Source organism: Haliaeetus leucocephalus, unplaced genomic scaffold (assembly GCF_000737465.1).
Source record: "Haliaeetus leucocephalus isolate CR32 unplaced genomic scaffold, Haliaeetus_leucocephalus-4.0 Scaffold143, whole genome shotgun sequence".
Lineage (NCBI taxonomy): Eukaryota > Metazoa > Chordata > Aves > Accipitriformes > Accipitridae > Haliaeetus > Haliaeetus leucocephalus.
Window position 1 is genome coordinate 161,058 of NW_010972579.1, and position 22,091 is coordinate 183,148.

Here is a 22,091-nt window from a genome sequence, read left to right on the forward strand (position 1 = left end):
CTTTCATGTCATTGACTTTCTCTGCAATGGTAGTCAAAAAGTTCCCTAGAAGAGAGCATGAGTGCTCAAAGACTCCTCACACATACAAGGAGATGATTTCTTAGGAACAATAATTCTTCAAGGAAAAGTTCTTCTGAAAATCCTCCTTTCAGCTTCTGTCCCTCTTTTATCTTCTATTTCAATTTTTGAAATAAGTGGGAAGGAGGAAAGAAACTTAAAAAAAATTATTTTTAGGTTCTGTTTTTATGTCAGTCTCTGAATGTTCTTTCAGTTTTTAGCTTGAGCAGTTTTTTAAATACAGACTTGATTATAGAATAGACAGGCTCAGAAATGAAGCTGTTCCTACAGGTGACAAACCTTGATCCATAGGCACTGTCTGGTGACACCCACATTTCCTGCCTACAGCCCACCAGATCAAAGCAAACCCCATCTAAGGAGCAGCTGGGAATGTGCTGCTGCCATCAGAACAACTCAGACAGACACAAGTTGCTCTTCTTCCCAAGGGCTCCTCAGGCTGTGGCTTAGATGTGTTGTTCTTGTGGCAGCACCCTGCTCCCCACTGGAGGGTCTCAGGCCTTTTGCATCCTTCAACATGTGCCTGTCCTATGAGAGATGGGATGTAGAAAATTTCAGAATAATAAATCCAGTGTGTACGCCTTCTGTCCCTGGGAGAAGGAAAGACAATGCTTGGAGACGGCTGAGTTGCTTGAGTGGACTACATGCAGCCCATGCTCAGTCATTTTGAACATTTGTGCATTGATTATAAACACCAGATATCAGGCAGAAGTTACTTGTAGTCTCTTTCCTAAAGATAAATAGCCACACTGTCTTCACCAACCACCTTGAGATCATACATCTTTATTTTGTATTTACTTGCTACATTCTTTATCTTTTTGTGGAGTTACTTGAAAGGGAAACAGTAATAGATGTTTAAGTGATGGCACATTAAATTCTTTATATATGCAAATAGGGAGAAAATTTAACATTGTATGTAGGCAGCTGCATGTGGCTTTTGGTTTTTAGCTGAATTGCAAATTGGCTTTGGTAATTCATTTGCATAAAATTTTAAATGTACATTAAACAAATTACAGTATGATATTATTTAATATTCATGTGCATTTGATTAGGGTATTCTATCAGCTAATCTTAGTGTGTTTTATTTAGCAAGGTGAAGTGAGGTTGAAGTGTTTGAAAGCTCTTCAGAGTCTGTATACCAACAGAGAGTTATTTCCAAAACTGGAGCTGTTCACTAATAGATTCAAGGTAAGAGGAAATACAATTTTTGGAAGGAGTACAGAAAATAAAAGTATCATCTATCTCATCCTGTTGCGGTGTTTGAGTCATGTATATTAAATGCAAAAATAAACTCATTTGTTTGTGACAAGGCTTGTAACTGCAGTAGTAAAACTGTATTACTGAATGCTGAGATTAAGCCGAATTCATCTTACAGTGTTTATCTTGTAAGATTTGTCAGGCTTGGCCAGGATGATTATTTATCTGTTTGTGTTATTGATAGTTTATATATTGTCATTATTCAGTCTGCTTGTACTTATTTAATTTTAGATTTATTGAATTGTAAGGACATGTACTGGGTGTTTCACACAATCTAAAATACATCTGAAAGTAACAACCTGTAACAAAAGATTGTTTATAAGACAGCTTTTTAGTTGAGTATGTGCTTGTGTTTGGAGGAAGAGATACTTTGATCTGCGTCATGATATTCTACACAGTGAAATACCTTGCTGCACAACAGGAGTTTACATTGTGCTTTTAGACAAACCCCTGAGCATAATTGTCCTGTTTAGGAGATAAGTACTGGAGGAGTATAATTCATGGAGTTTCTTACTAGCACAAACACACTGACTCTTTGTTTAATATCTTGATGAGAATGTTGCTGTTAATTCACTTTGTGGCATGACTGCTTTACTTCACAAGTGTCTGGAGAGATGAGTGTAGAAATACCATCATTGCTTCTGTTTGGATGCTCTGTGAAGAAAGCTTTCAGGCACTGTCACCATGTCAGTTGGCAACTTTTACCATCGCTTTTGTGTTCTGGAGAACCCCCCAAGGAAAGACTAATTTTATTTATTTTCGTTTAAATAATGATTATAATGCTGATGCCAAATTCTGTGTAGAAGAGAAGTGGAGATGACTGATCTATTTTTATTTAAATCATGATGCCGAAGAAAAATTCTCTTTAGAAAAGAAGTGGAGATTTAAATACTCATAAATACCTACTGTATTTCTCACTGTAGATTTTATATTGCTTCACTGGTTTTGTCTGTCATCGCAGTTAATATTAACTCTTCCAGTTTGATCTAGGAAAGCACAAAATATAGCAAACTTGTCATATATTCCCTGTATGTAAACAATCCATAAAAACATAATGGTAATCAGCCTTTTACCACATTCACTTGAGATGGAGAAAAAAGATGCTTAAACTCCAGTAAAGTCTAGCCATTAAGGAAGGCTTTTTGTCCAAAATGATAGTTATATAATAGAACAGACTCTTTATTAATAATCTGCCCTTAAAAGTCTCAAATGAAGGAGGTTAAATAAATATCTGTCAGGAATGAACTTGGTATGGTTGACTTTAAAGTAGGAGATGAAACTAGATCATTTTGTGAGATCACTTGCGCACCTGTATTCTTCTAATGTTATAAAGTCAGTTTCTGGGACTACTGCAGTAAAGACAAGTTTCCTGTCATCGAAGAGTACCTGGCAAACAGGTTCAGACCTCAGACTACTTCTGTAATGCCTCCATAAGTCTGGTTTGCTTATCATCTCAGGACAACCAGAAATACTGGTTAACTCTCGAGAAAAGAGAACCTTCCAACCCTGCTGTTTTTCTTGTTCTATCTGTGCAGACTTACAGATTTATTTATATTTGCTCCTTCCGTAATTTGATTTATTTTGAAATAGGCCACTAAAACTCTCATGGTCTCTATATCTGCTTCTCTTTACTAGAAAATGTGCTGGATGCTTCTCTCTCAGCCTTCCTATATAGAGAAAATGCTGCTTTGAACCTGTCCCATCCATCAGCAAAAATTTTCAAGGCAATTAGAGGCACTTTGGGAAATAGTTACTCAGTAATGTACTTCAAAAAAACTACAGGAACATGAAACTTCTAAATATTTCCTCCTGGCTTTTTCAGGGTATAGACAATTTTCTTTGTTAGAAGAAGTTAGGTTAGCCTGTGCATTTCTTCTTGGTTTAGAATGACACAAGGAATTTTCATTTCTGTCAAAAAGATTCAGACAAAAGGGAACCCTGTTAGGAATCCTCGTCTTTCTTCAGTTCTATTAAAGCTGTTTTTACTACAGAAATCTGTATCATCATGAAATAAATTAGAGAAAAAGTGAGTTCAAAGTCTCTGTGAGCCTAGAGAACAGATATGTTTAACATGATGTTTAACATCAGCTTCAGTTTCCAGCCACATCAAGAGAACAAAAAGCTGGCACTGCCCAAATGCCTGCACTTGGATTTACAGCTGTGCTGACAAGGATGCAGCCTTTGGCACCAGGATGGAGCAAAGTTTCAAATTAATGGTTTTTGAATCTAATGAATACATTACTTAAATGTCTCACCACCACAAGCTCTACCACCACCCCCTGAAAAATAATTGACCTAAATGCTGCTTTTTTATATTTCCTCATCAGACTTCAATCGACCTGCACAGTTCAGCTGGTATTCAGCTCAATCCATTCAAACTGTCAAGAGAAATCTCTCTAGAGATCTTCTAGCTGTTCAAAGTATAAATTAATTTGATCTAGAATGACTTGTACTGGGGTGTTAATATTTCACCGCCTTCCAGATAGCTGTGACAAGGATCTGACAATGTCACTTCTCCAACAGAAAGACGTGTGTTCTTTCCAACATTTGTTTGTGTAGGTGATATGCTAGAAAATAAGCTTTGTCTGTCAAAAACAGTTTTTTCCATCAGAGAGGAAACTTCTGTTTTCCATCAAGAATTCCTGTCTAATACAAACATTAACTGAAGCCGTATGGGAAAGATGTGAATTAGCTCTTTTGCAGTCAGTGTCAAAGTCAAGACACCAGCAGATTTAGGTGCATCCATTTAATTCCTGTCCCTCATCCCTGACCCTTTGCAGGAGAGTGCTGTCTGCATGGCCTGAGAGGCAAAAGGAGATAGATTTGCTCTTCAGCCAGCCTTGTTCACAGCCTAATACATAACTGCAAACTGATCTTCATAGAGAGTGAAAATTAGTATTTCAAGTTATATATAGAAGCCTGTGTCCTATTCTACCATTGTACAGTAGTACAGGAAATGTTTGTCAAAGCAGATTGAGCAGCTGGGGTTTGTAACTTACTAAGCCACAGAAGTTACACCTTCCAGAGGCATTAGGTGTTCAGGTCTCATTTTCAAGGATCTTGGTGCCTGGCTGGCAGATGCCATCACACAGAGATGCTGGCACCAAGGCTGAAAATAAGAAATGATGCATCCACACTGTTTATTTTAAGCCTGATGTTTCTGGGGAAAATTGAGAGGCATGAACAGTCTTTTTTGATAAGAAAACATTGTTGCATCAGTTGGTTTCAAAGTCCAAAATGACTCCAAATTCAGAGTACCTCTTGCTCTGTAGGCAGGAGAGAAGATCCCTTCCTTTCCAGGCTTTTTTCAGAGATGTAGGAGTTTTATACTTGTGTGCTTATTCCTTCATGTGCCGTTAGTTCCCTCCTGGAGTTTAAGATATGCTTTGAGGGAGTATATGAAATTCCACTGAAACTTTTAAGATCAGTATCTCTGGCTGTTCCTTCTCTTGATTTTGTTGTTGTTAGTTGTTCTTTGGCCAGGACCTCAGGAAAAAATGACAGCAATTTTTTTTTCTTGTCCATACACAGAATTTCCTGTTTCAAAAGTTATTTCACTGTTTGAGTCTCTTCAAGGACTTCTCACGGTCTCTAAAACTGTCTAGGTATAACAGTTAAATGCATCAAATTTCCCAGGAACTTAATGGTGATTTATAGAGGTGCATTCAATCATAGTGACACAATGTATCTCTACAGACCTAGTTTCCTTGAAAGGTAACACTTGAGACAGCCACAATGCATTCTTTACATAATATTCCTAAAATCTAATATTGAAGTAAGCATCAGTTGCTTGATATTCACCTTCAGCATTTAAGTGCCTGGAATAGTAGAGAAAAGAGGTGAACACCTTTATTTTGTCCTGATTTGTTCTTGGTGACTTTCACTGTTGTTTCCTAACACATCCCTTGTTTCTTTTCCAGTCCCTGACTTCTATTTTTTCACATCCCAAAATGTCATATAGTACCTAGTCCTTCCTGACGCAGGTCAAGCCAGAAGGATCAAGTTTTATCTTCAGATGGCCCAATTTCTTGTCATTAAATTGATCAGTCAAGCAAAAAAACATCAACACATATTGCATTTTTATGGATGGATAGAAATTCTCCCCAGATAGGGAGGACAACATATACTAATCGCATCTATTTTTGGTTGCCAGTAAGCAAGCTGGAACTAAGGAGAAAGAAACCCTAAGGAGACTTCTCATAACTACAGGGTCCTTAGAAGTTATAAATTCATTACATTAGATTGGAAAGTGATGTCTCCACTAGAAAGAGTATAGGAAAATACAAAGCCAAAACACAGAACTTCCCACTTTCCTGTGGAAGGTCTGTAGTGTAATTCTTGAGATCAGCTTCAAACCTTGAGACGTAGCCAGGTATGAAGGCCACAACTTTATAGGCAATATGCAGATGCATATATTCAGGGGTGATTTTCTTCACAGTATTTCCTAATATGCATATATGCAGCATTCATTACTCTGAAATTATTTGTTTTCAGGGGGAATGAAGCAGGACAATTTTTCTGCTGTCATCCAACCCAAGTACATTCCTCTTCAGGAAAGAACTGTTAAGTAAGACCAGTCCAAAACAGTGCTTCAATTCCAAAGTCTCCTTGCTTGTTCTCTGGAAAACAGACAAGGATAAGGACTGTTTGTTAAGCACTTGTTCTCATTCCTGTGTAATTGCCTATTTTTCCATTATGCATATAGCATACAGGTTCCTAAGATGTACATTAAATGGTTGAATAATATTAAAGGGCTTTCATGTGTCTAGTTGAAAGATCTTTCTCCCCAAGATAATTTACTTTGTAATCTATAGAATTCTTCATCTGATAGCTGTTTGTGTGTTTCTGTTTTGTCACTGTAATAAAATTCCTTTTCAGGATCGCATTGTATCAATGACACTGGATAAGGAATATGATGTTGCTGTGGAAGCCATTCGATTAGTCACGCTAATACTTCAGTGAGTATTTTTCAAAACCAGTATATTCCCTTTGAAAGTTACCTAAGCTAGTAATATTTAATTGACTTGATTTCTTTGCTTGTGTAATGATGTGAATCTCTTACTTTACACTTAGTATGAAGTTGAACAAAATATGTAGTAATATGGTCATGAAGCTAAATAAGATATTCCATCTCATGAAAATACAATAGGCAAAGTATAAAAATGTATTGATGTATTGAGACTATTAGAGCACGCATTGTTGTGGAAGAATGCCAAAGGGCATTTATACCTTTTGCCAAGGGCAAAATGATTGTCCTCCCCAAAGCGAGTATCTGTGGGTTACATTTGCTAAAATAACTCTAGCAGTAACTAAGCAAAGATCCAGTGTTAGGAGATTTGATTACCTGACACAGCTGAAAGGAGAGTCCTCTGGTAAATAAGCTGACAGGGAGAAGATGCTAACTTCAGCACCCTTGTTTGGGTTCTGTGGAGGTGGCAGTGGTAGCTTGCAATTTTAAACACTCGGCCATGCATGAGGAGACATGCTTCCAGGCCCCCAACTTTTTCTTACAGAGATGCAGTGGCTTCCCTGAGGCAAAGATCCAGTCTAAAGATCATCCCGCTCTCTGATTGTTTGAACCAGCCTGTCCACAGCAGCCTCATGAGTGTGCTGCTGAAGGAGCACTGCTAAGCTTTTATTACATATTCATTAAAACATATGTTAAAGAAAATCTGTTTTACAAACAGATGCATAGAATTTCTGCATCATACTTTATACCCAGTGGCTCTACTTTGAAGAACGTTCTTGGACATGCAGAATTTGGATGAAAGATTAGACTAGCTTTTCCTCTTAGTAAAGCAGTCTGGACTTAATTTTTTTTATTTATGAGTCACTCTCCTTTACAGATATTAGACTTGTAATATTAGGAAGAAAGGAAATCTCATACTGTTACATTTTTAAAGTAAATATAACAAATATGATCACAAATGAGATGTAGAACACATCCGTTCTCTACATTATTAGCAGTGTTTGGGAACACAGTATGATCTTAGGTCAGGAATTGTCCAGTGCACCTTTTTTTCCTGTCCTGTTTTCTCTTTGGTTGCATGGTGAAAACATAGCTAATGCATTTAGCACCAGAAGAATATGGGTCACGTTGAACAGCACAGAGCAATATTCTGTCAGGTAGGAACTGTGTCATGAACAATCATGATGGGGAATGACCAATTAAAAATTATTTGTAGTATGAACCCAAATGATGTGTAGAGTCCTGATACATAAATGTTTCTGATGAATGCTGACTGAACAGAGAGGGAAATAATATCTCTGTATGCGACAGTGGTGATATTTTGATAGCATTGATGGAATATCATTGTTCCATGGCTCATAGCATTTTTCAAGAATATTGCTGAAAAATGGAAGTTTTTCTGAGTTTCAGAAAACTTGCACACAAAATCTACCTTGAGCTCAGAAACTGCAGAAGCCCCAACTATGTTGTTTACCCAAGACAAGGGTAAAAGGTGGCTTGTTCTTGTCAATAAATAATTATAGAAAATAAACTTTTCATCATCTTTTATCCAGCACAGCAGGCTATGATCAGATTCTGTTCCTTGATGTTGAAAATGAAGTCTGTATCTAGTCAGCACAGTAACTACGGTAAAAGTGATTGACAATTTATTGTATCAGCATTATTGTAATTCTAAATGCACACAATAATTCAATCCTAAAGTGATTATGTGTTGATTTGATTGGTGGATGCACAGTGCTAGTTCTGTGTCCCCACTTTGTGGCATAATCGGGTTTAGTTTTCTACTGCCTGTGTCCAGAGTATTTCTGTGCCTTCTCCCATTGCTGGAGCAGTTTCATCCACCTGGCCTGGCCCTTTCAGCAGCTAGAATTGGGAATATGCCTTCCTACTTTCCAGGCCAGCAGAGAGACACCTCCTGCCCACAGCGCACAAGAGCACATGGACTGTCACGTGAAAAGACTTAACTTCTGAGAATGGAGTAGGACAGGAGGCTGAAACAGGTTTTCCCAGTCCCAGATTTGAATACTTTAAAAATTAAAAGCTTTGAAAGCAAACAGACATTGCAATAGAAGTCAATAAGTTTAACCAAGCAATTAAATTTTCCTCATGTAACATTCTAGGTTTTTAGTTTAATAATGTTCGATAATCAGTGTTTGGCATCTTGCAATATATGCATTGTAGTTAGTGTGATGGTCTAAGTAATTGAACAGGGCAAGATTTGTAAGCAGTGATGACATTTTTTTCATAATTTTTTTTTTATATATATAGATAGATAGATACAACTGGGGGAAAGAAATCAGACAAACTTCCAGTCTTACAGGCCCTTTAAATATCTCTGTATTTGGAAATTGAACCAAAGGTCCTTGAAGTCAGTGTTCAACCATTTAGGATTTTGTATGAAGGAAATCAATCTTGTAGCTGTCAAAAGTAAGTTACGGGAGGTGAGGGGATTGAAATTAAAAATTTGTTTTAGTTCAGGTGTTACTTTCTGACTCTTTCAGTGGAAGCGAAGAAGCTCTGTCAAATGAAGACTGTGAGAATGTGTATCACTTGGTGTATTCAGCACACCGGCCTGTTGCAGTAGCAGCTGGAGAATTCCTTCACAAAAAGTAAGTTATCAGTTGCCCTGGAATAAGACCAGATTTGTGAATGGTTCCTAGTAGAGGTAAGATCAAAAGGCAAAGAAGCAATAGAGTGAAATATCCCAATTTAGCAAATCAGGTATTTAATTTAAACAGAGACTTATTATCTTGTTTAAATTCAAGACCTAAAGACTTCAAGAAACTGAATTTACATTTTTCTTGCTCTAGAATTCAGATAACTTTTCCTAACTCCTCAAGGGCTAAATACACAAAGGCTGCATAAACCTCTAAAGTTGGTTTAAATCCTAAAGCTTTTGCCAAATTACTGTTGCAATAATATATATAAGGCCTATACATCCCTGTTGGTCTACCTGATAGGCAGTCATCAATTTTACAAAGTTTTAAAACAGTTTATTTCAAAATTGTGAACTTGAGAGGTTTTTATGTAGTAACAATTAAGAAATTTGTTTCTAAACTCACTGACTTCCCCTAAAAATACATTACACCATGGTTACATCTTTCATGTACCCACTATGCCAAAGGAAATGAGCTAGCTTTTCCATGGATGCGAATCATACTGCATCAGTAACTACGACCATGACATTGCCACATAATAGTAAACCTTTTCATTTTAGTGTTTGCAGTTAAAAGTCTTTTAGCAGTAATTTTCTTTTTTCCCCTCATGGGTTGTGACATTAGAGTTCTTTAATATATCAGAGTGCAGGTTATATAATTTTTCATGCCAAGATACACAACAGAAGAAAATCAGGTAAAAACATCAGTTTTCCTTTGCCAGTGTTCTAATTTTCTGTGGTTTATTAGTGATTTAAAAGTCCACACTGTAACTGTAAGCTTTCATTGATGGATTTCTGGAGTTCATCTCTGTGATCAGGCATTACCTGCTTCAAGGAGTTAATTTACAAAATTCAGTTACATTTAGTTTCCTACATGATGTTTTAGGAAATGGTTAGGTTCTTTGTAAAAATATATACTGAAATTCCTTTGTTAATTAACATGTGACAAAATAATTTCGACAAATGCCTTGAAAGTAAATTAATTTGAAGACATATCTGCACCTTGGTGTACTTAGTGTAAAGACAAAACTTTATCCTAACTTTTCTTTACAGCGAGATACTGTGCTGTGTTCTATAAATGTCTCTCAAGGTAAACAGCATTGAGAGAAGATTGTCCCATTCCTAACACTCATTTTCTCTTGGTATCTGCTAACACATAAGAGCTGGTGCTCCATTTTAAATAACTTACAATCTGCCTGAGGCATTTGAGGTGAGATTTATCTCGCCTAGTTTTATACATTTAAATATCACTTTCTATGTGTAAGCTAGTCATTAGACTTTCTCTCTGTAGTTAGCAAAGGAGAGCAAATAATAAAGAGGATCACTGACGCAATCCTGAGGTGGGTGTTTTAAGATATTTCAGCACCCGCAGAGATGCTTATTTCTTATCTATTAAGTCAGGCGGGGGGGAAAGGTGATGTCTAACTAAAATGTGTTTGTGTATAACTCATCCTTCTCTTTTCAATGAATTATAGTAGTGAAATCAGAATACTGTGTTTCATATTTCTAATTGGCTTGTGACTGTGGTTTCATGGTAAAAGCAAGGAACAGTTTTCAAAATTCTTGAAGTAAAACAATCATTGCTGTAACTGTAATGTAGACACATCTGAGATCTCTTTAAGCTAGCAAATTTGAGCATTGAGAGTATTTTGGAATTAACCATGCATCAGGGAAGTCAATGGAGAATGTATAATTTACCTGAAAAAAAAACAACAAACAAACAAATAATTGCCCGGTAGCTTGCTTTATCATTTATGCTGCTACTGATACTTGAGGTTGGTTGTTTAATGGGATGTCAAGTTTGTTTATACCATACCCCGGTCAGCATGACTACAGTGAAGATACAAGCTTAGTTCTTAAGGCACTACTGGAGTAAGTGCTACCACCATTGTAAGACTTGATAAGTTAAAAATGCAAAACTATACAAATTATGCAAATATATAAAACTGTGAAAAATCTTTCAATATAAATAGGTTTTCAAGAGCTTTCTTCCTGTGTGAAATTCTTCCATCCCTGTGAACATGAAGATATTGAAGATAAATTCATGTCTTCAGACAGGCAGAGGTCATGCCCTCTTTCCCTTGAAAGAAATAACTTGGGATACTTTCACTGTGTTTTATGAACAAATCTACTACATCAAGAATGAATGCTCATCATATTATTGCAGAAATTATATTTGTTTTGATAAACATGATAGCTCCTTTTGCTTATTTTTAGACTGTTCAGCAGACATGATCCCCAAGCTGAAGAGGCTCTAGCAAAGAGGAGGGGGCGAAATAGTCCAAATGGAAACCTTATTAGAATGTTGGTTCTTTTCTTTCTTGAAAGTGAGGTAAAAAAATCATTTTTAACCTTTACATGTTTAATAAAACCTGGAACTTAAGTAGTGATTTATCAACATAAAGTAACAAGTTGTCTTTCTTTTCTTTTTTTTTCTTCATAATTTCAGAAATACTGTATGCCCTTTACCCTGCTCCCCATCTCCTTGTCCATCAAGCAAATTCAACTCAAAATCTTCTTCATGGTTTCTTCTGCTCTTGCATGTCCCCACTGTACTCAGTACTGCATTGGTGGTAGTATGGTGGCTGCCAGGATTCATTGCTACATAGAAATGTAACTGGTCCTTTTTTTAAGATAACCATGTAAGGAGTATACCTCTGGAGTTACTCTTTATGGAGTAAAATCATTTGCTCAAAGCAGGGTCAGCTGTGAGATTGGATGAGGTTGCTCAGGGCTTTATGCAGTTGAAAACGTCAGAGAATGGAGACTGCAAGCATATATACGATGACATTAAGTGTTTGATGAACACATTGAGGATGGGATTGTGCCCATAGTTTAGGTATATAGAGATAGCATACATGGGAAGTTTTGTGGTAGACATAGCAATTCGGGTGGGGAATGGCAGTGGAGTGGAGGAAAACTTGATAAACGGTCAGGTACAGGATGTTCTGAAGATAGAGAGGGAAAGGTTTAAAAATTATACATTTGATTTGGTAATAAATAGGTGGCAAATGAAGACTGAAAGAAAGGAATGACAGAAATATTTCTCGACAGAGGGGAGGGTAATATATTTTGTATAAAAATCAAAAGGAAAGGTATTGCAATCGGGTATTTTAATTGTTATGAAGCCTTGAACAAGAGACTTGACTCTGAGAATGAAAAGAAACACAGTCAGAGATGGTGAGAAGGAAGGGTGACATTTAGGTACAGTGTTAAGGTTAACATTTTTTAGAAACACCTTACAAACTTAGAAGTTAAGCCTGGATGAAATGTCACTACTTGTGTGAGCCTTCAGTCTGCTATCTGAATGTATTTTTAGTTCCAGCTTCTTAAAAACTTGGATTGTAATAGATCACTGTACTTTCCAGTGAAAATACCTTAAATCTGAGTGTGTGTGATTGGGTGGGAGTTACATAGCGTTAAGCTTGTCTGTCCTTCTGAGGAGAAAAGGAAATCAGCTTTGCTCCCAAAGCCATAATCAGCAAAGTGCCTTCCCATGCAAGCCATGTGCTGCTCCCCGAGGTCGCTTTTCTCTCAGGGCCAGTTTTTGATATTACTGTTTTTGAGAGAGTTGTTAGAAACAAAGTAGAATTTTATGACTCCAGTTTTAATGAAGAGTTAGAGAATTGGGAGTTTCCATCTGCATAGGACTAGAAGATGTAAGCGCTGCAATCTGAGAGGGTGCATTCAGAAGAGGGCACAGGTAAACCTGTGACAAGCATCAGTAAGCTCTGTGACACATGATGTTTTGCCTGAGGCTGGTCAAAACAGAAGAGGAGGTAAATGTACTGACATCTCCTTCCCTACACTCTTAGATGTTTACCAGTTGAGTAATCAATCCCATGTCTGGCAAGCAAATCAGAACTGCATATTGTGCTTGTTACTTTTTGACAGTGGTGAAAGATCAGTTTATAAAATAGTAGAAGCCTATGGATTATTTTTCTCACTTTACAACACTTGTGTTGATTTGCGTAAAAACTTTTTTTGCACTTAAAGTTAGTGTTAATTCTGTACCCCCTGAAATCAGTAGGATTTCTGCTATTGTTTTCTGAGCATGTAGCAGCACGTATGAAAATTAAATGCCTGTTCAAAACGAATATATTACAACTCTTTCTTAGTGTCATGTCTCACTGTCTCTCCTTTTTATAATGCAGTAAGAAAGTGAGGAAAGGTAAGTTTATGGCTTCTACATCAAAACTCTGAGAAAGATTTTTCACTAACAAGCTGCTTGATGGAAGAGAAGCTCAGTGTGGTTTTATTCCATTTTCTATTAAAACATAGCCCCATTGTTGTGCAGTTGCAGCATTCAGTTGGAAGAAGACCTTCCAGAGTTAGTTTCAAACTGAATTTTCTTTCCAACTAACATAAGAGTACATGCCCAGGACACTCTTCTGTGGCCAAATGATTTTGAAAGTTGAAGAACTGCTGCTTGTACCAGAACACTGTACTGATGATTGCTTTGGATTTTCTAGTTGCATGAACATGCAGCCTATTTGGTGGACAGTTTATGGGAGAGCTCTCAAGAACTGTTAAAAGACTGGGAATGTATGACAGAATTGCTCTTGGAGGAACCAGTCCAAGGAGAAGAAGGTATTTGTTTAGCCTCTATGCTTTATGGATATTGCACAATATTGTTAATTATTCCTTAGAAAGATGTTTCACTGTGGGTGATAGAGTTATTTATGTTGTGGTTTGTTTAGAAAGCATATTTGAAGAAGATTTTAGTTTAATCCATTTTTAATGCATTTTGCTTCAAAAGCAGCATTTTTATACTCTGTCTTTCATCTTGTGAAGTCTGCTGTACTGTGGTTCCCTAATATTAAAGACTAGGACTTCTTCTTGTCTGAATGTTTAAATAACTAGTGTATACATGAACATTTCAATAAATTAAATAGCTAATAAAATTTTGAATAAACAAGCACTTCAGCTGGTGTTAATTAAATATGGGGCTTTTCCAGACAATGTTAAAACTTAATGAATTCTCAAGAGGGTAAAAAAAAGGCAATTCTTTTGCCATTAGTTTCAAATCTCCTTTCACTAATAGTAGATCTGTGTGCACAAGGTAGACAGGGAGGTTGGTGGCAAAGAGTGCCTAATGGTAATGAGCATCATTCAAGATCCTTATAATCCTTGAGGATTCTCCTGCTTCAGGGACCTCTGCAGGGGTTAGGTGGTTGAAAAACCAATGTACTCTTACTGCTCCTAGCATGATGTGCTCATCATCTCAGTGTTTCAAAATCTGACCTTTTGGTATCCACCTGCTACAATTGTATTTATGTGGTAATTTCCCTAGGAAATTAGCCACTTTGGTTCTTTTGTTTCTGCGTAGCCTAGTGGGGTTTGATCCTCTAGATGTGACAAGAAGTACTTCCCAAAGAACAGAAATAACACTTCATGACTGTGAGACTATTTTATGAGGAAATGCAGTGAACAGTCAGTCACTCTCCATCCTCCATGATGCTCTTTATTTTGTAAATCTTCGTTATATTCCCCTTCATTCAACCTTTTTCCAGACTACACTTCTCCGGTCTTCTTTCAGTTCTGCCATATCCATTTTGAGATGATGTGAATGGTAATTCAAAGAGCAAGCAAGAAAGCCTTGGTTTTATAAATGGGACAAAATGACATCATCTCTGTTGTTCTCTATTCCCTGTGTTTTACAACTGTGTTCACAGATTTGTCTTCTTTGAGATGTCTTGCGCACACATCAGAACTGATGTTACTTGGTTTTTTTCCCTCCATAGCAATGTCTGACCGGCAGGAGAGTGCTCTTATTGAGTTGATGGTGTGTACAATCAGACAAGCTGCTGAAGCACATCCTCCAGTAGGCAGAGGCACTGGCAAGAGAGTAAGTGGTACTGCAGTAGGTAGCTCAAACCTCTGTGTGTTACTATGGTAACATAAAATATTTGTCTACAATGCCACATTTGACACTTTTAAGTTAGATTTTATAATTGGTGTTTCCTGTTTCATGTGAACATTTTTGAAGAAAAATAGTAGAAATTCTATTTCTGGACATGTTTGGGTTTTTGTTTGATTGATTTTGGGCTTTGCATTGCCAAGTTAAGTAATGTAAATTTACAGCATGAAAATCTTTTTAAATTATTTTTTAGATGTTCTTTTATCATACCCCTGGCTTATACGTGTAATGTACCCACATCTACAGCCCTTAATGTTAAATCTAGATAAGAACTGGAAGTGTAGAGCTCAGGAGCAGAACAAGATTACCTCTGTCTTCCATAAAAAGGAATGTGCTGCTAATATGGATGTAAAATTTCTAGAAGAAGCCGACAGTATCTTCATCATGAGAGTAGTTAAGCACTGGAACAGAAGCTGAGAGTTTGTGCTGTTTTCATCCTTGGCAGTTTTCAAGAGTTGACTGGACAAAGCCCTGAGCACCCTGGTCTGACCCCTGAGCTGGCTCTACTTTGAGCAGGAGACGTGGGACCAGGACCAACCTGAATACATCTGTGGTTTTATGTATCCATCCTCTCTGGCCTCTTCCACTGAGTGCCCTAAAAATTCAAGAATTTGACATTCTGGCCATATTGCAATCTAGCTGCCTCTTTCATTTATTTTATTGTGACTGTTTGGGGATCAGTGGAAGTCCATTCGTAAGGCTGGGCATGCACTTTTAAGCATTTCAGTATAAGTCACAGGGTCAGGGTGAGCAACAGGCTTTCAGCTGTATTCTCCATAAATACAGGGTCTCAGCTTTCCAAATGTATTTCCCTGATTTTTGGTAGTCCCCCTTTTATTTAGGTTAGGCTAAAATGAAATAAACCCATGTGAACATTTGGTACTTCTGTTAGGTTCTGCTCTGAATAATCACAGCTAGTTTATTAAAGAAAGGCACAGACTTAATGAAGGTGAAATCTGGAAATAGATGTAGCATTCTCTATTGCTAAACTAAATGCAGTTACTTAGCTTCTTTATTTTTATGTGCCAAAAGTAGATTAGCCTCGTGTCCAGAAACAGCATCCCAGGAAAAGCTCTGAGAAACCATCAATTTATACATGCTTTGTGTACCTTAATTTATAAAGTACATTCTAAGAAATTCCTAGTTTAGTAAAACATATCAGGGGTGAATCTATGAAAGCACTTACTCAAATTTACACAAGCATGTATTATCCTGCGTTACCAAAACTGTATTGTAAGCAGAACTTAACCGTGTTTTGTCTTAGCTGCAAACTGTTCTAGCAGACAAAGCAACCTTTAAATTTAACAAAAATTTTCATGTTTGTGTTTTCTGTTTGGAGCACCATATTAGCTTTCAGGTTTTTTTTCTATCTCAAGAGATCTATAGTTCTGTTCACTTAAGTTCAGCAAATTGCTTAGTCTTAGATTTTTCAGTGTCTGTATTTCTTCAAAGGTACTTAAGTAAAATAAATTTTACTTAAATAAATTTTGCCTTCTGAAGGATGATCAAAAGAGCCTCGAGATCATCCTAGGGACCCAGATTAATTCATAGCACCACAGATTAATTCATAGCAATTTTTGGCCACCAGAATATGACTGGGTTGTTAGGGGGTGGGAGCCTGACTTGGTAGCTGCATTTGTGTTGCCTTCCGATGAACTAGTAGCTTTTGCTGGCGCAGGTGGTGCTGCACTGCTAGTTGGTACAGGAATTGCGGTTGCTGCTGTATGTATCCAGCTGTCTGTCATGTACTATGGAAGTGGTTTCTTACCTTGGTTACACATCTATTCCCCTTTGCTTCATGGTTGTTTTGGATTCCTGCTGACACAATAGGCTACCTGTCATCCAAGCATGTGTTTTGTTTCCAGCTGTTCCTCCTCACTTACAGAGAGATGTAGGTATGACATTTAGCTTTTGCTTCTTTTCAGTTAGATCATGAGTTGTGGGATGGTAACTGCAGGGATCTCTGACTTGTCAGTAGAGGTTTGTCATGTTCTCATGATCTCGCTAGCATATTCTCTGAGTTGAAAATGGGAGCAGATTTCTAATTATGCACTTACCTTCTTGTGAAATAGTTTCTTCTCTGACTTTAGCTTGTAACCCTTATTGTGCAGTCTGGCAGCTTTGCTATACATAAATCATTAGCTAACTTGAGTATTTTATTATCATTATTTGTTTTCAAAAGTATTCTTTCCTTTTCTGAAGCCAAGAAGCCAGATCTAAGCTTTTATGAAGCATGCTGTTTTGATTATTGTCTCTCTATTCACTGTTTCAAGGTGGTTTTGCTATGACAGCATTAGTAGCTTCAGTATATCTTCACTGAAATTTGTAAATGAGTTCTGTGAACTTGGATGTATGTTCTCACTGAGAATTACATTCCAGTTTAGAGATGAGGCCATGAATCTGCTAATGAAAATCACTGTTACAGTGTGGTTTGGTTTTGGTTTTCTTAATTATATTTCAGTTCGCCCTGAGGTCTTACATTAACACTTTGTTTAATGTGTGAAAGCCAGAGCTCAATTCACTTGGAAGCAATAGCAAAACTTCCACTGACTTGGGTTATATTTGAATTTCAATCCTAAAAAAAATGTTGATGTGTTGAGACAATATCATGCTGGATGATATGATATTTTCCTTTTCAATCACGGCTTCTTAGGACACATGGTCCTCCCATTTAATCACTCTTCAGTCCAAATGTGTTTGAGTTTTTTATTCCCTCCTCTTTTGATTTATTAAAAATACACTTGCATGGATTTTTGTTTGTAATACAAACTTTAGAAAGATTAATGAATGCTATATGCAGAAATTGTATTTACTGTAGTTATTTTTGATCACTTGCAGGTCTTGACAGCAAAAGAAAGAAAAACTCAGATAGATGACAGAAATAAATTAACTGAGCATTTCATTATTGCGCTTCCTATGTTGCTGTCAAAGGTACAATTTTCAAGAAAATCAATCTCTCACTGGTATTTACAACTGTCTTTAAACTTTTTCATTCTGTAGTGTAGGTGTTTATTTTTACTTCACTATTTTTTTGTTTTGTTTCAATGATGTTCTAGTATTCTGCTGATGCCGAGAAGGTTGCAAATCTCCTGCAAATCCCACAGTATTTTGATCTGGAAATCTATAGCACGGGCAGAATGGAAAAGGTATAGTACATTGGGCAAGAAGTCTGGTTGCTTTCAAGTATCTGATTACTATTCTAGTCACACAGTACTGTGCCTTCATTTGGCATGTTAATGATCTAACCTTCATTTGGTGTATTCTTTGAATGACTTTTTCTTTGAGTTTCATTGTTCAGGTAAGGTGAAAGCTGAACTTCTTTTCTGATCTACAGCATCTGGATGCCTTACTGAAACAGATTAAGTTTGTTGTGGAAAAGCATGTGGAATCAGATGTTCTCGAAGCCTGCAGCAAAACCTACAGCATACTCTGTAGTGAAGAATATACAATCCAGAACAGAGTTGACATAGCCCACAGCCAACTTATTGATGAATTTGTGGATCGATTCAACCATTCTGTAGAGGATCTGCTGCAGGAGGTTTGTATTCTTAAAATGAATTTACTTAGACTACCTAAAATATGCTATGATAAACTGCAGAAAAACATTCTTACCAAATCATTAAATTATCAATCTGAAGACATAGTGCAGCAGCAACTATTTCATAATTTTTTGGAGCTATTTCTCCATGTAGAAAATCCCTTGGACTAGCCATTAAGCCTGCAAAGCTTTGATGCTGTAAGACAAAAACCATGGGACAATCCTACTTCTGAATATTTAGTCTAGTATTTAAACAGCCCACATAAGAAATTAAAAGGATGAATGGGTGAAAGCTGATGAAAAATGCAGAGAAAAGTGCATTTACACATTAATGCTTCTGGTGATTCCAGTAGTCCCAAATGGATATACAGGCAGCAGAATCAAGATTGGATTATGTCTTGAATGGAAGAGAGGATTTAGTAAAACATTTATAATGGCATATTGAAAGAGCTCTGGAAAGAAGGAAATGAAGATCCAGGTCTAAAACCTGGAGGTACCTGGGATTTACTTCTAAGAATTTATCCTTCAACATGCATAAGGCACAATACATTAAATAAGAATAGAAACCTTACTCATTTTTTCTTGCTTTACATCAATTTAACTTTGTGTAGCACTACTTAATTTGTTGTAATTCTCATGCTTTTTAAACATAATTTAAGGGCTGCATAGATCTTTTTCTTCACTTCTTCTAGTCATGCACTTCACTGTGGCAGATACATTTAATTTTATATGTACATTTGTAGAAAGCTAAGCTACAGTCTCTATTTTAGAATTGCCTATTAAAGAAAATCAGGGGGGTTTTATCATTAAGTGATATGCCACATAGAGGCATACTGTGTATATGCCTTGTCACATTGCAGAGTAAATAAAAATTTTTCTGTTGCTGTAGGAATGTACGTGAGTAAAAAAGGCAGTGCATGCAGGAAGCAGGCACTCCACAACCCAAAGGAGTTAGTGCACCACTGTACATTCTTTGATAGAATACATTTACTTTGCTGTCTACCTGTCTGCCATTTTATATGTACTTTCTCAGAAATTTCTGAGCAGAACCTGAAAAGACATTCCAGAATTTGTGCTACATCTCTGCCCATCTGTGTGTGGCAAGGGAATCCTTTCAGCTAATGCCACATTACATGTCTTCGGCGTCTGTTTTAAGAGCCATGAATTTTTGAAGTTCCTCACCTCTGGCCAACAGGACCAAAAACTCTAAGACAAAAACTTTGGGGAATGTGTTGCTGACTTGGGTAGCAAAAAGGGCTAAAGTTTGACTCCCAGCACAAAGATCCAGCTTCAGAACGAGCCGAGTTCTCTACACCAGATGCCCAGCAACTGATCAACTGGCTTTCGCTCTTTCCATTGGTACCCACTGACAGAGGTTTAGGAACTCTGGTGAGGTCCTCATGTTTTTCACTATCCGCATATCCAACACCAAGGTTCAGTCTGGGTCTGTATGCAGGGACAAATCTCCTATGTTGTTTCTCATCACCTGGCTCTTGGAGGATCTTCAGCTTATGTCTCCACAGCCAAGCTCAGATCAGCAAAAAGCATCTTATTCACACTGTCTCGCCTCGAGATGGAAGAAAGTGCCTATGGGTTTTTTCAAGAATCAGACCAAGAAGCAAGTGGAATCCCAGTTCTTTGACACTGACTTGCCATTTCTGTTATACTGTCTTGTCGTAAGACATTATGAAAATGTCTTCTTTCAGCTTTTTCTCTTAGTTTTATCTTCAAACTTCTCCAAAGTAAATGCCATGTTTGTTTTCTCTGGAGGCAGTTGTGTAACAGCCAGTGTAACAGAAATTAGGTCTGTCTAAGGACATGCAGCTTTTTTGGAAGACCCCCCTTGAAGTTTCCACACTGTTCACCTGTATAGACATTATTCATCCGTGGATCCATTCAAGGGTTCTGAGGTGGTATTCTGTTCCCTGGATAGTTTCACCCAAGAAGAGATCCACTCACCATTTTATTAGTATTTACTGAGACACCCACAGATAATTTTTGAACCATAATCCCAAATTCAGTTAGCAAATACAGGAATACTTAGATTCCTCCTGCTGTACAGCAGCTGCTCTTTCTCTGACTCACCCATTCTCCTCCACACAGCAGTTTTGAAGAGGAGTTGAGACAAGAACCAGTCATCTAGTTCTGTCAGTTCCTTTTCTGTCATCCACATACCCTTCTGGAAGCCAGCAGTCCAGTTAGTGTAGAGTTGGGTTTACTATAGCATCAGTCCTCTTGTTCTTGGATTATCTGATCTGAGGAGATCCAGTGCTGTCCTTCCCTTTGCTACCTCACAGTCCCTAGCTGTGTATTTTCAGAAGCCCTTCTTAGGGAGTCCTCTTCCCCAGGCAGTGTGGTCTCTCGGCCTCAAAGAACCGTCTTCCAACACTCCAAGCAGTAAAGATGAAAGGGGATTGGAAATCTACCTCTCTTCCAGCCCCAGCCCACATTTCAGATCAGTTATGCCAGCAAAGCATTTAGGTCCAGCTGTTTTAGACTAGGGATACATGAATGTTGAGATTGTTCAGAAAACACGCTCCATATTTTAGGTACAGCGTACGGGTCTGCAGTCCTGACCTCTCCCTTTCTGACACTGCTTGAAAGATCCCTCTGGCCTCACCTTTTACGCAAGGGGAGTCAAGTGAGAGCAGTGAGATGCTGGGATTCATAAATTACTTCCCACCAGTCTTCTCAGGAGAAATGAACTAAGGGAGAAAAACTTTTTTTCCTGTAATTTTCCTTTATTACTGACTGCTGTTGAATTAGGAAGTCAGTAACTGCTTATTCCCACTCCATTTCCCTTCACTTCTCTTTGCAGGCGGCTTCTCTTTATACAGTACTACAGTATGAAGGATGCACTGAGACTACTGGGCAGAGAACAAAGACTGGGCTCATGAAGGAACGTGGGCCAGTGATACCAGAATACTTCTGATGTATCCCCTTCCTTTACCCAGCTTGGGAAGGAGTAGAGAAATGCAAGCAAGGGCTTATGATTTTTGTGTGTATTTGCTTGCATGAGAGAGGGATGGGGACTCAGGATTTCAGAGAAAAGCTGTCTCTGAAAGTCATATGAGAAATGAAGAATTAAGAGGTTTAGATCCCTAAGGAAAAGGGACTGCGGAGGTCAGACGTGACATAGAGAAAGATGTGGAGACAAAACCAAGACAAAAGTAGGAGAAAGCAAGAAAGAGAACAGAGGTAGCAAGGGTTTAAAATTTTGGCCTTTGTGATATTCTTTGCTGGGTGATACTTGGTAGAATAATTTTAATAAGTCTGTTTAATCATTTTAAATTCAAAAATGTGCATACTTGTACCCAAGCAAGTATCCCACTGCTTTATGGCTTCCCACTAGATTGATAATGAGAGAAACATTGGTTGACAATAGCATCTGAAGACAGGAAAATGTCTTAATTGTTAGTCTTTTAGATGGAAAAAAAATTATCAAAATGAAATGGAGAAGAGTTGTTGTAAGTGGGTTTCCTGTTTCAGGAAGTTGCTGAAAAATTAAGTTTTGGAAGTACCTTAATTCCACTTGTTTCAGTAAGAGAATTTGCTGTTTAGTTTGCATAAGTATTAGGATAATGATATTTTAAAATGCCAGAAAGAAAAAAAAATTAAATGAAAAGTTTTGATTTAATTGTGCAATATTTATTCTTGGACTGTTGTTTCCCCAGAT

The 22,091-nt window shown here is 37.4% G+C and overlaps 1 protein-coding gene across 1 annotated transcript in view; it reads left to right on the plus strand.

Moving 5' to 3' along the window:
* STAG1 (stromal antigen 1) overlaps positions 1–22,091 on the plus strand; it is a 197,613-nt gene that overhangs the window by 131,771 nt on the left and 43,751 nt on the right. The window contains exons 11-19 of the mRNA XM_010561136.1: positions 1,165–1,263; positions 6,211–6,290; positions 8,803–8,910; positions 11,175–11,289; positions 13,430–13,547; positions 14,702–14,805; positions 17,716–17,808; positions 17,934–18,023; positions 18,212–18,415. Of these exons, the coding sequence (XP_010559438.1) occupies positions 1,165–1,263; positions 6,211–6,290; positions 8,803–8,910; positions 11,175–11,289; positions 13,430–13,547; positions 14,702–14,805; positions 17,716–17,808; positions 17,934–18,023; positions 18,212–18,415 (1,011 nt within the window). The remainder of the gene's footprint in view (positions 1–1,164; positions 1,264–6,210; positions 6,291–8,802; positions 8,911–11,174; positions 11,290–13,429; positions 13,548–14,701; positions 14,806–17,715; positions 17,809–17,933; positions 18,024–18,211; positions 18,416–22,091) is intronic.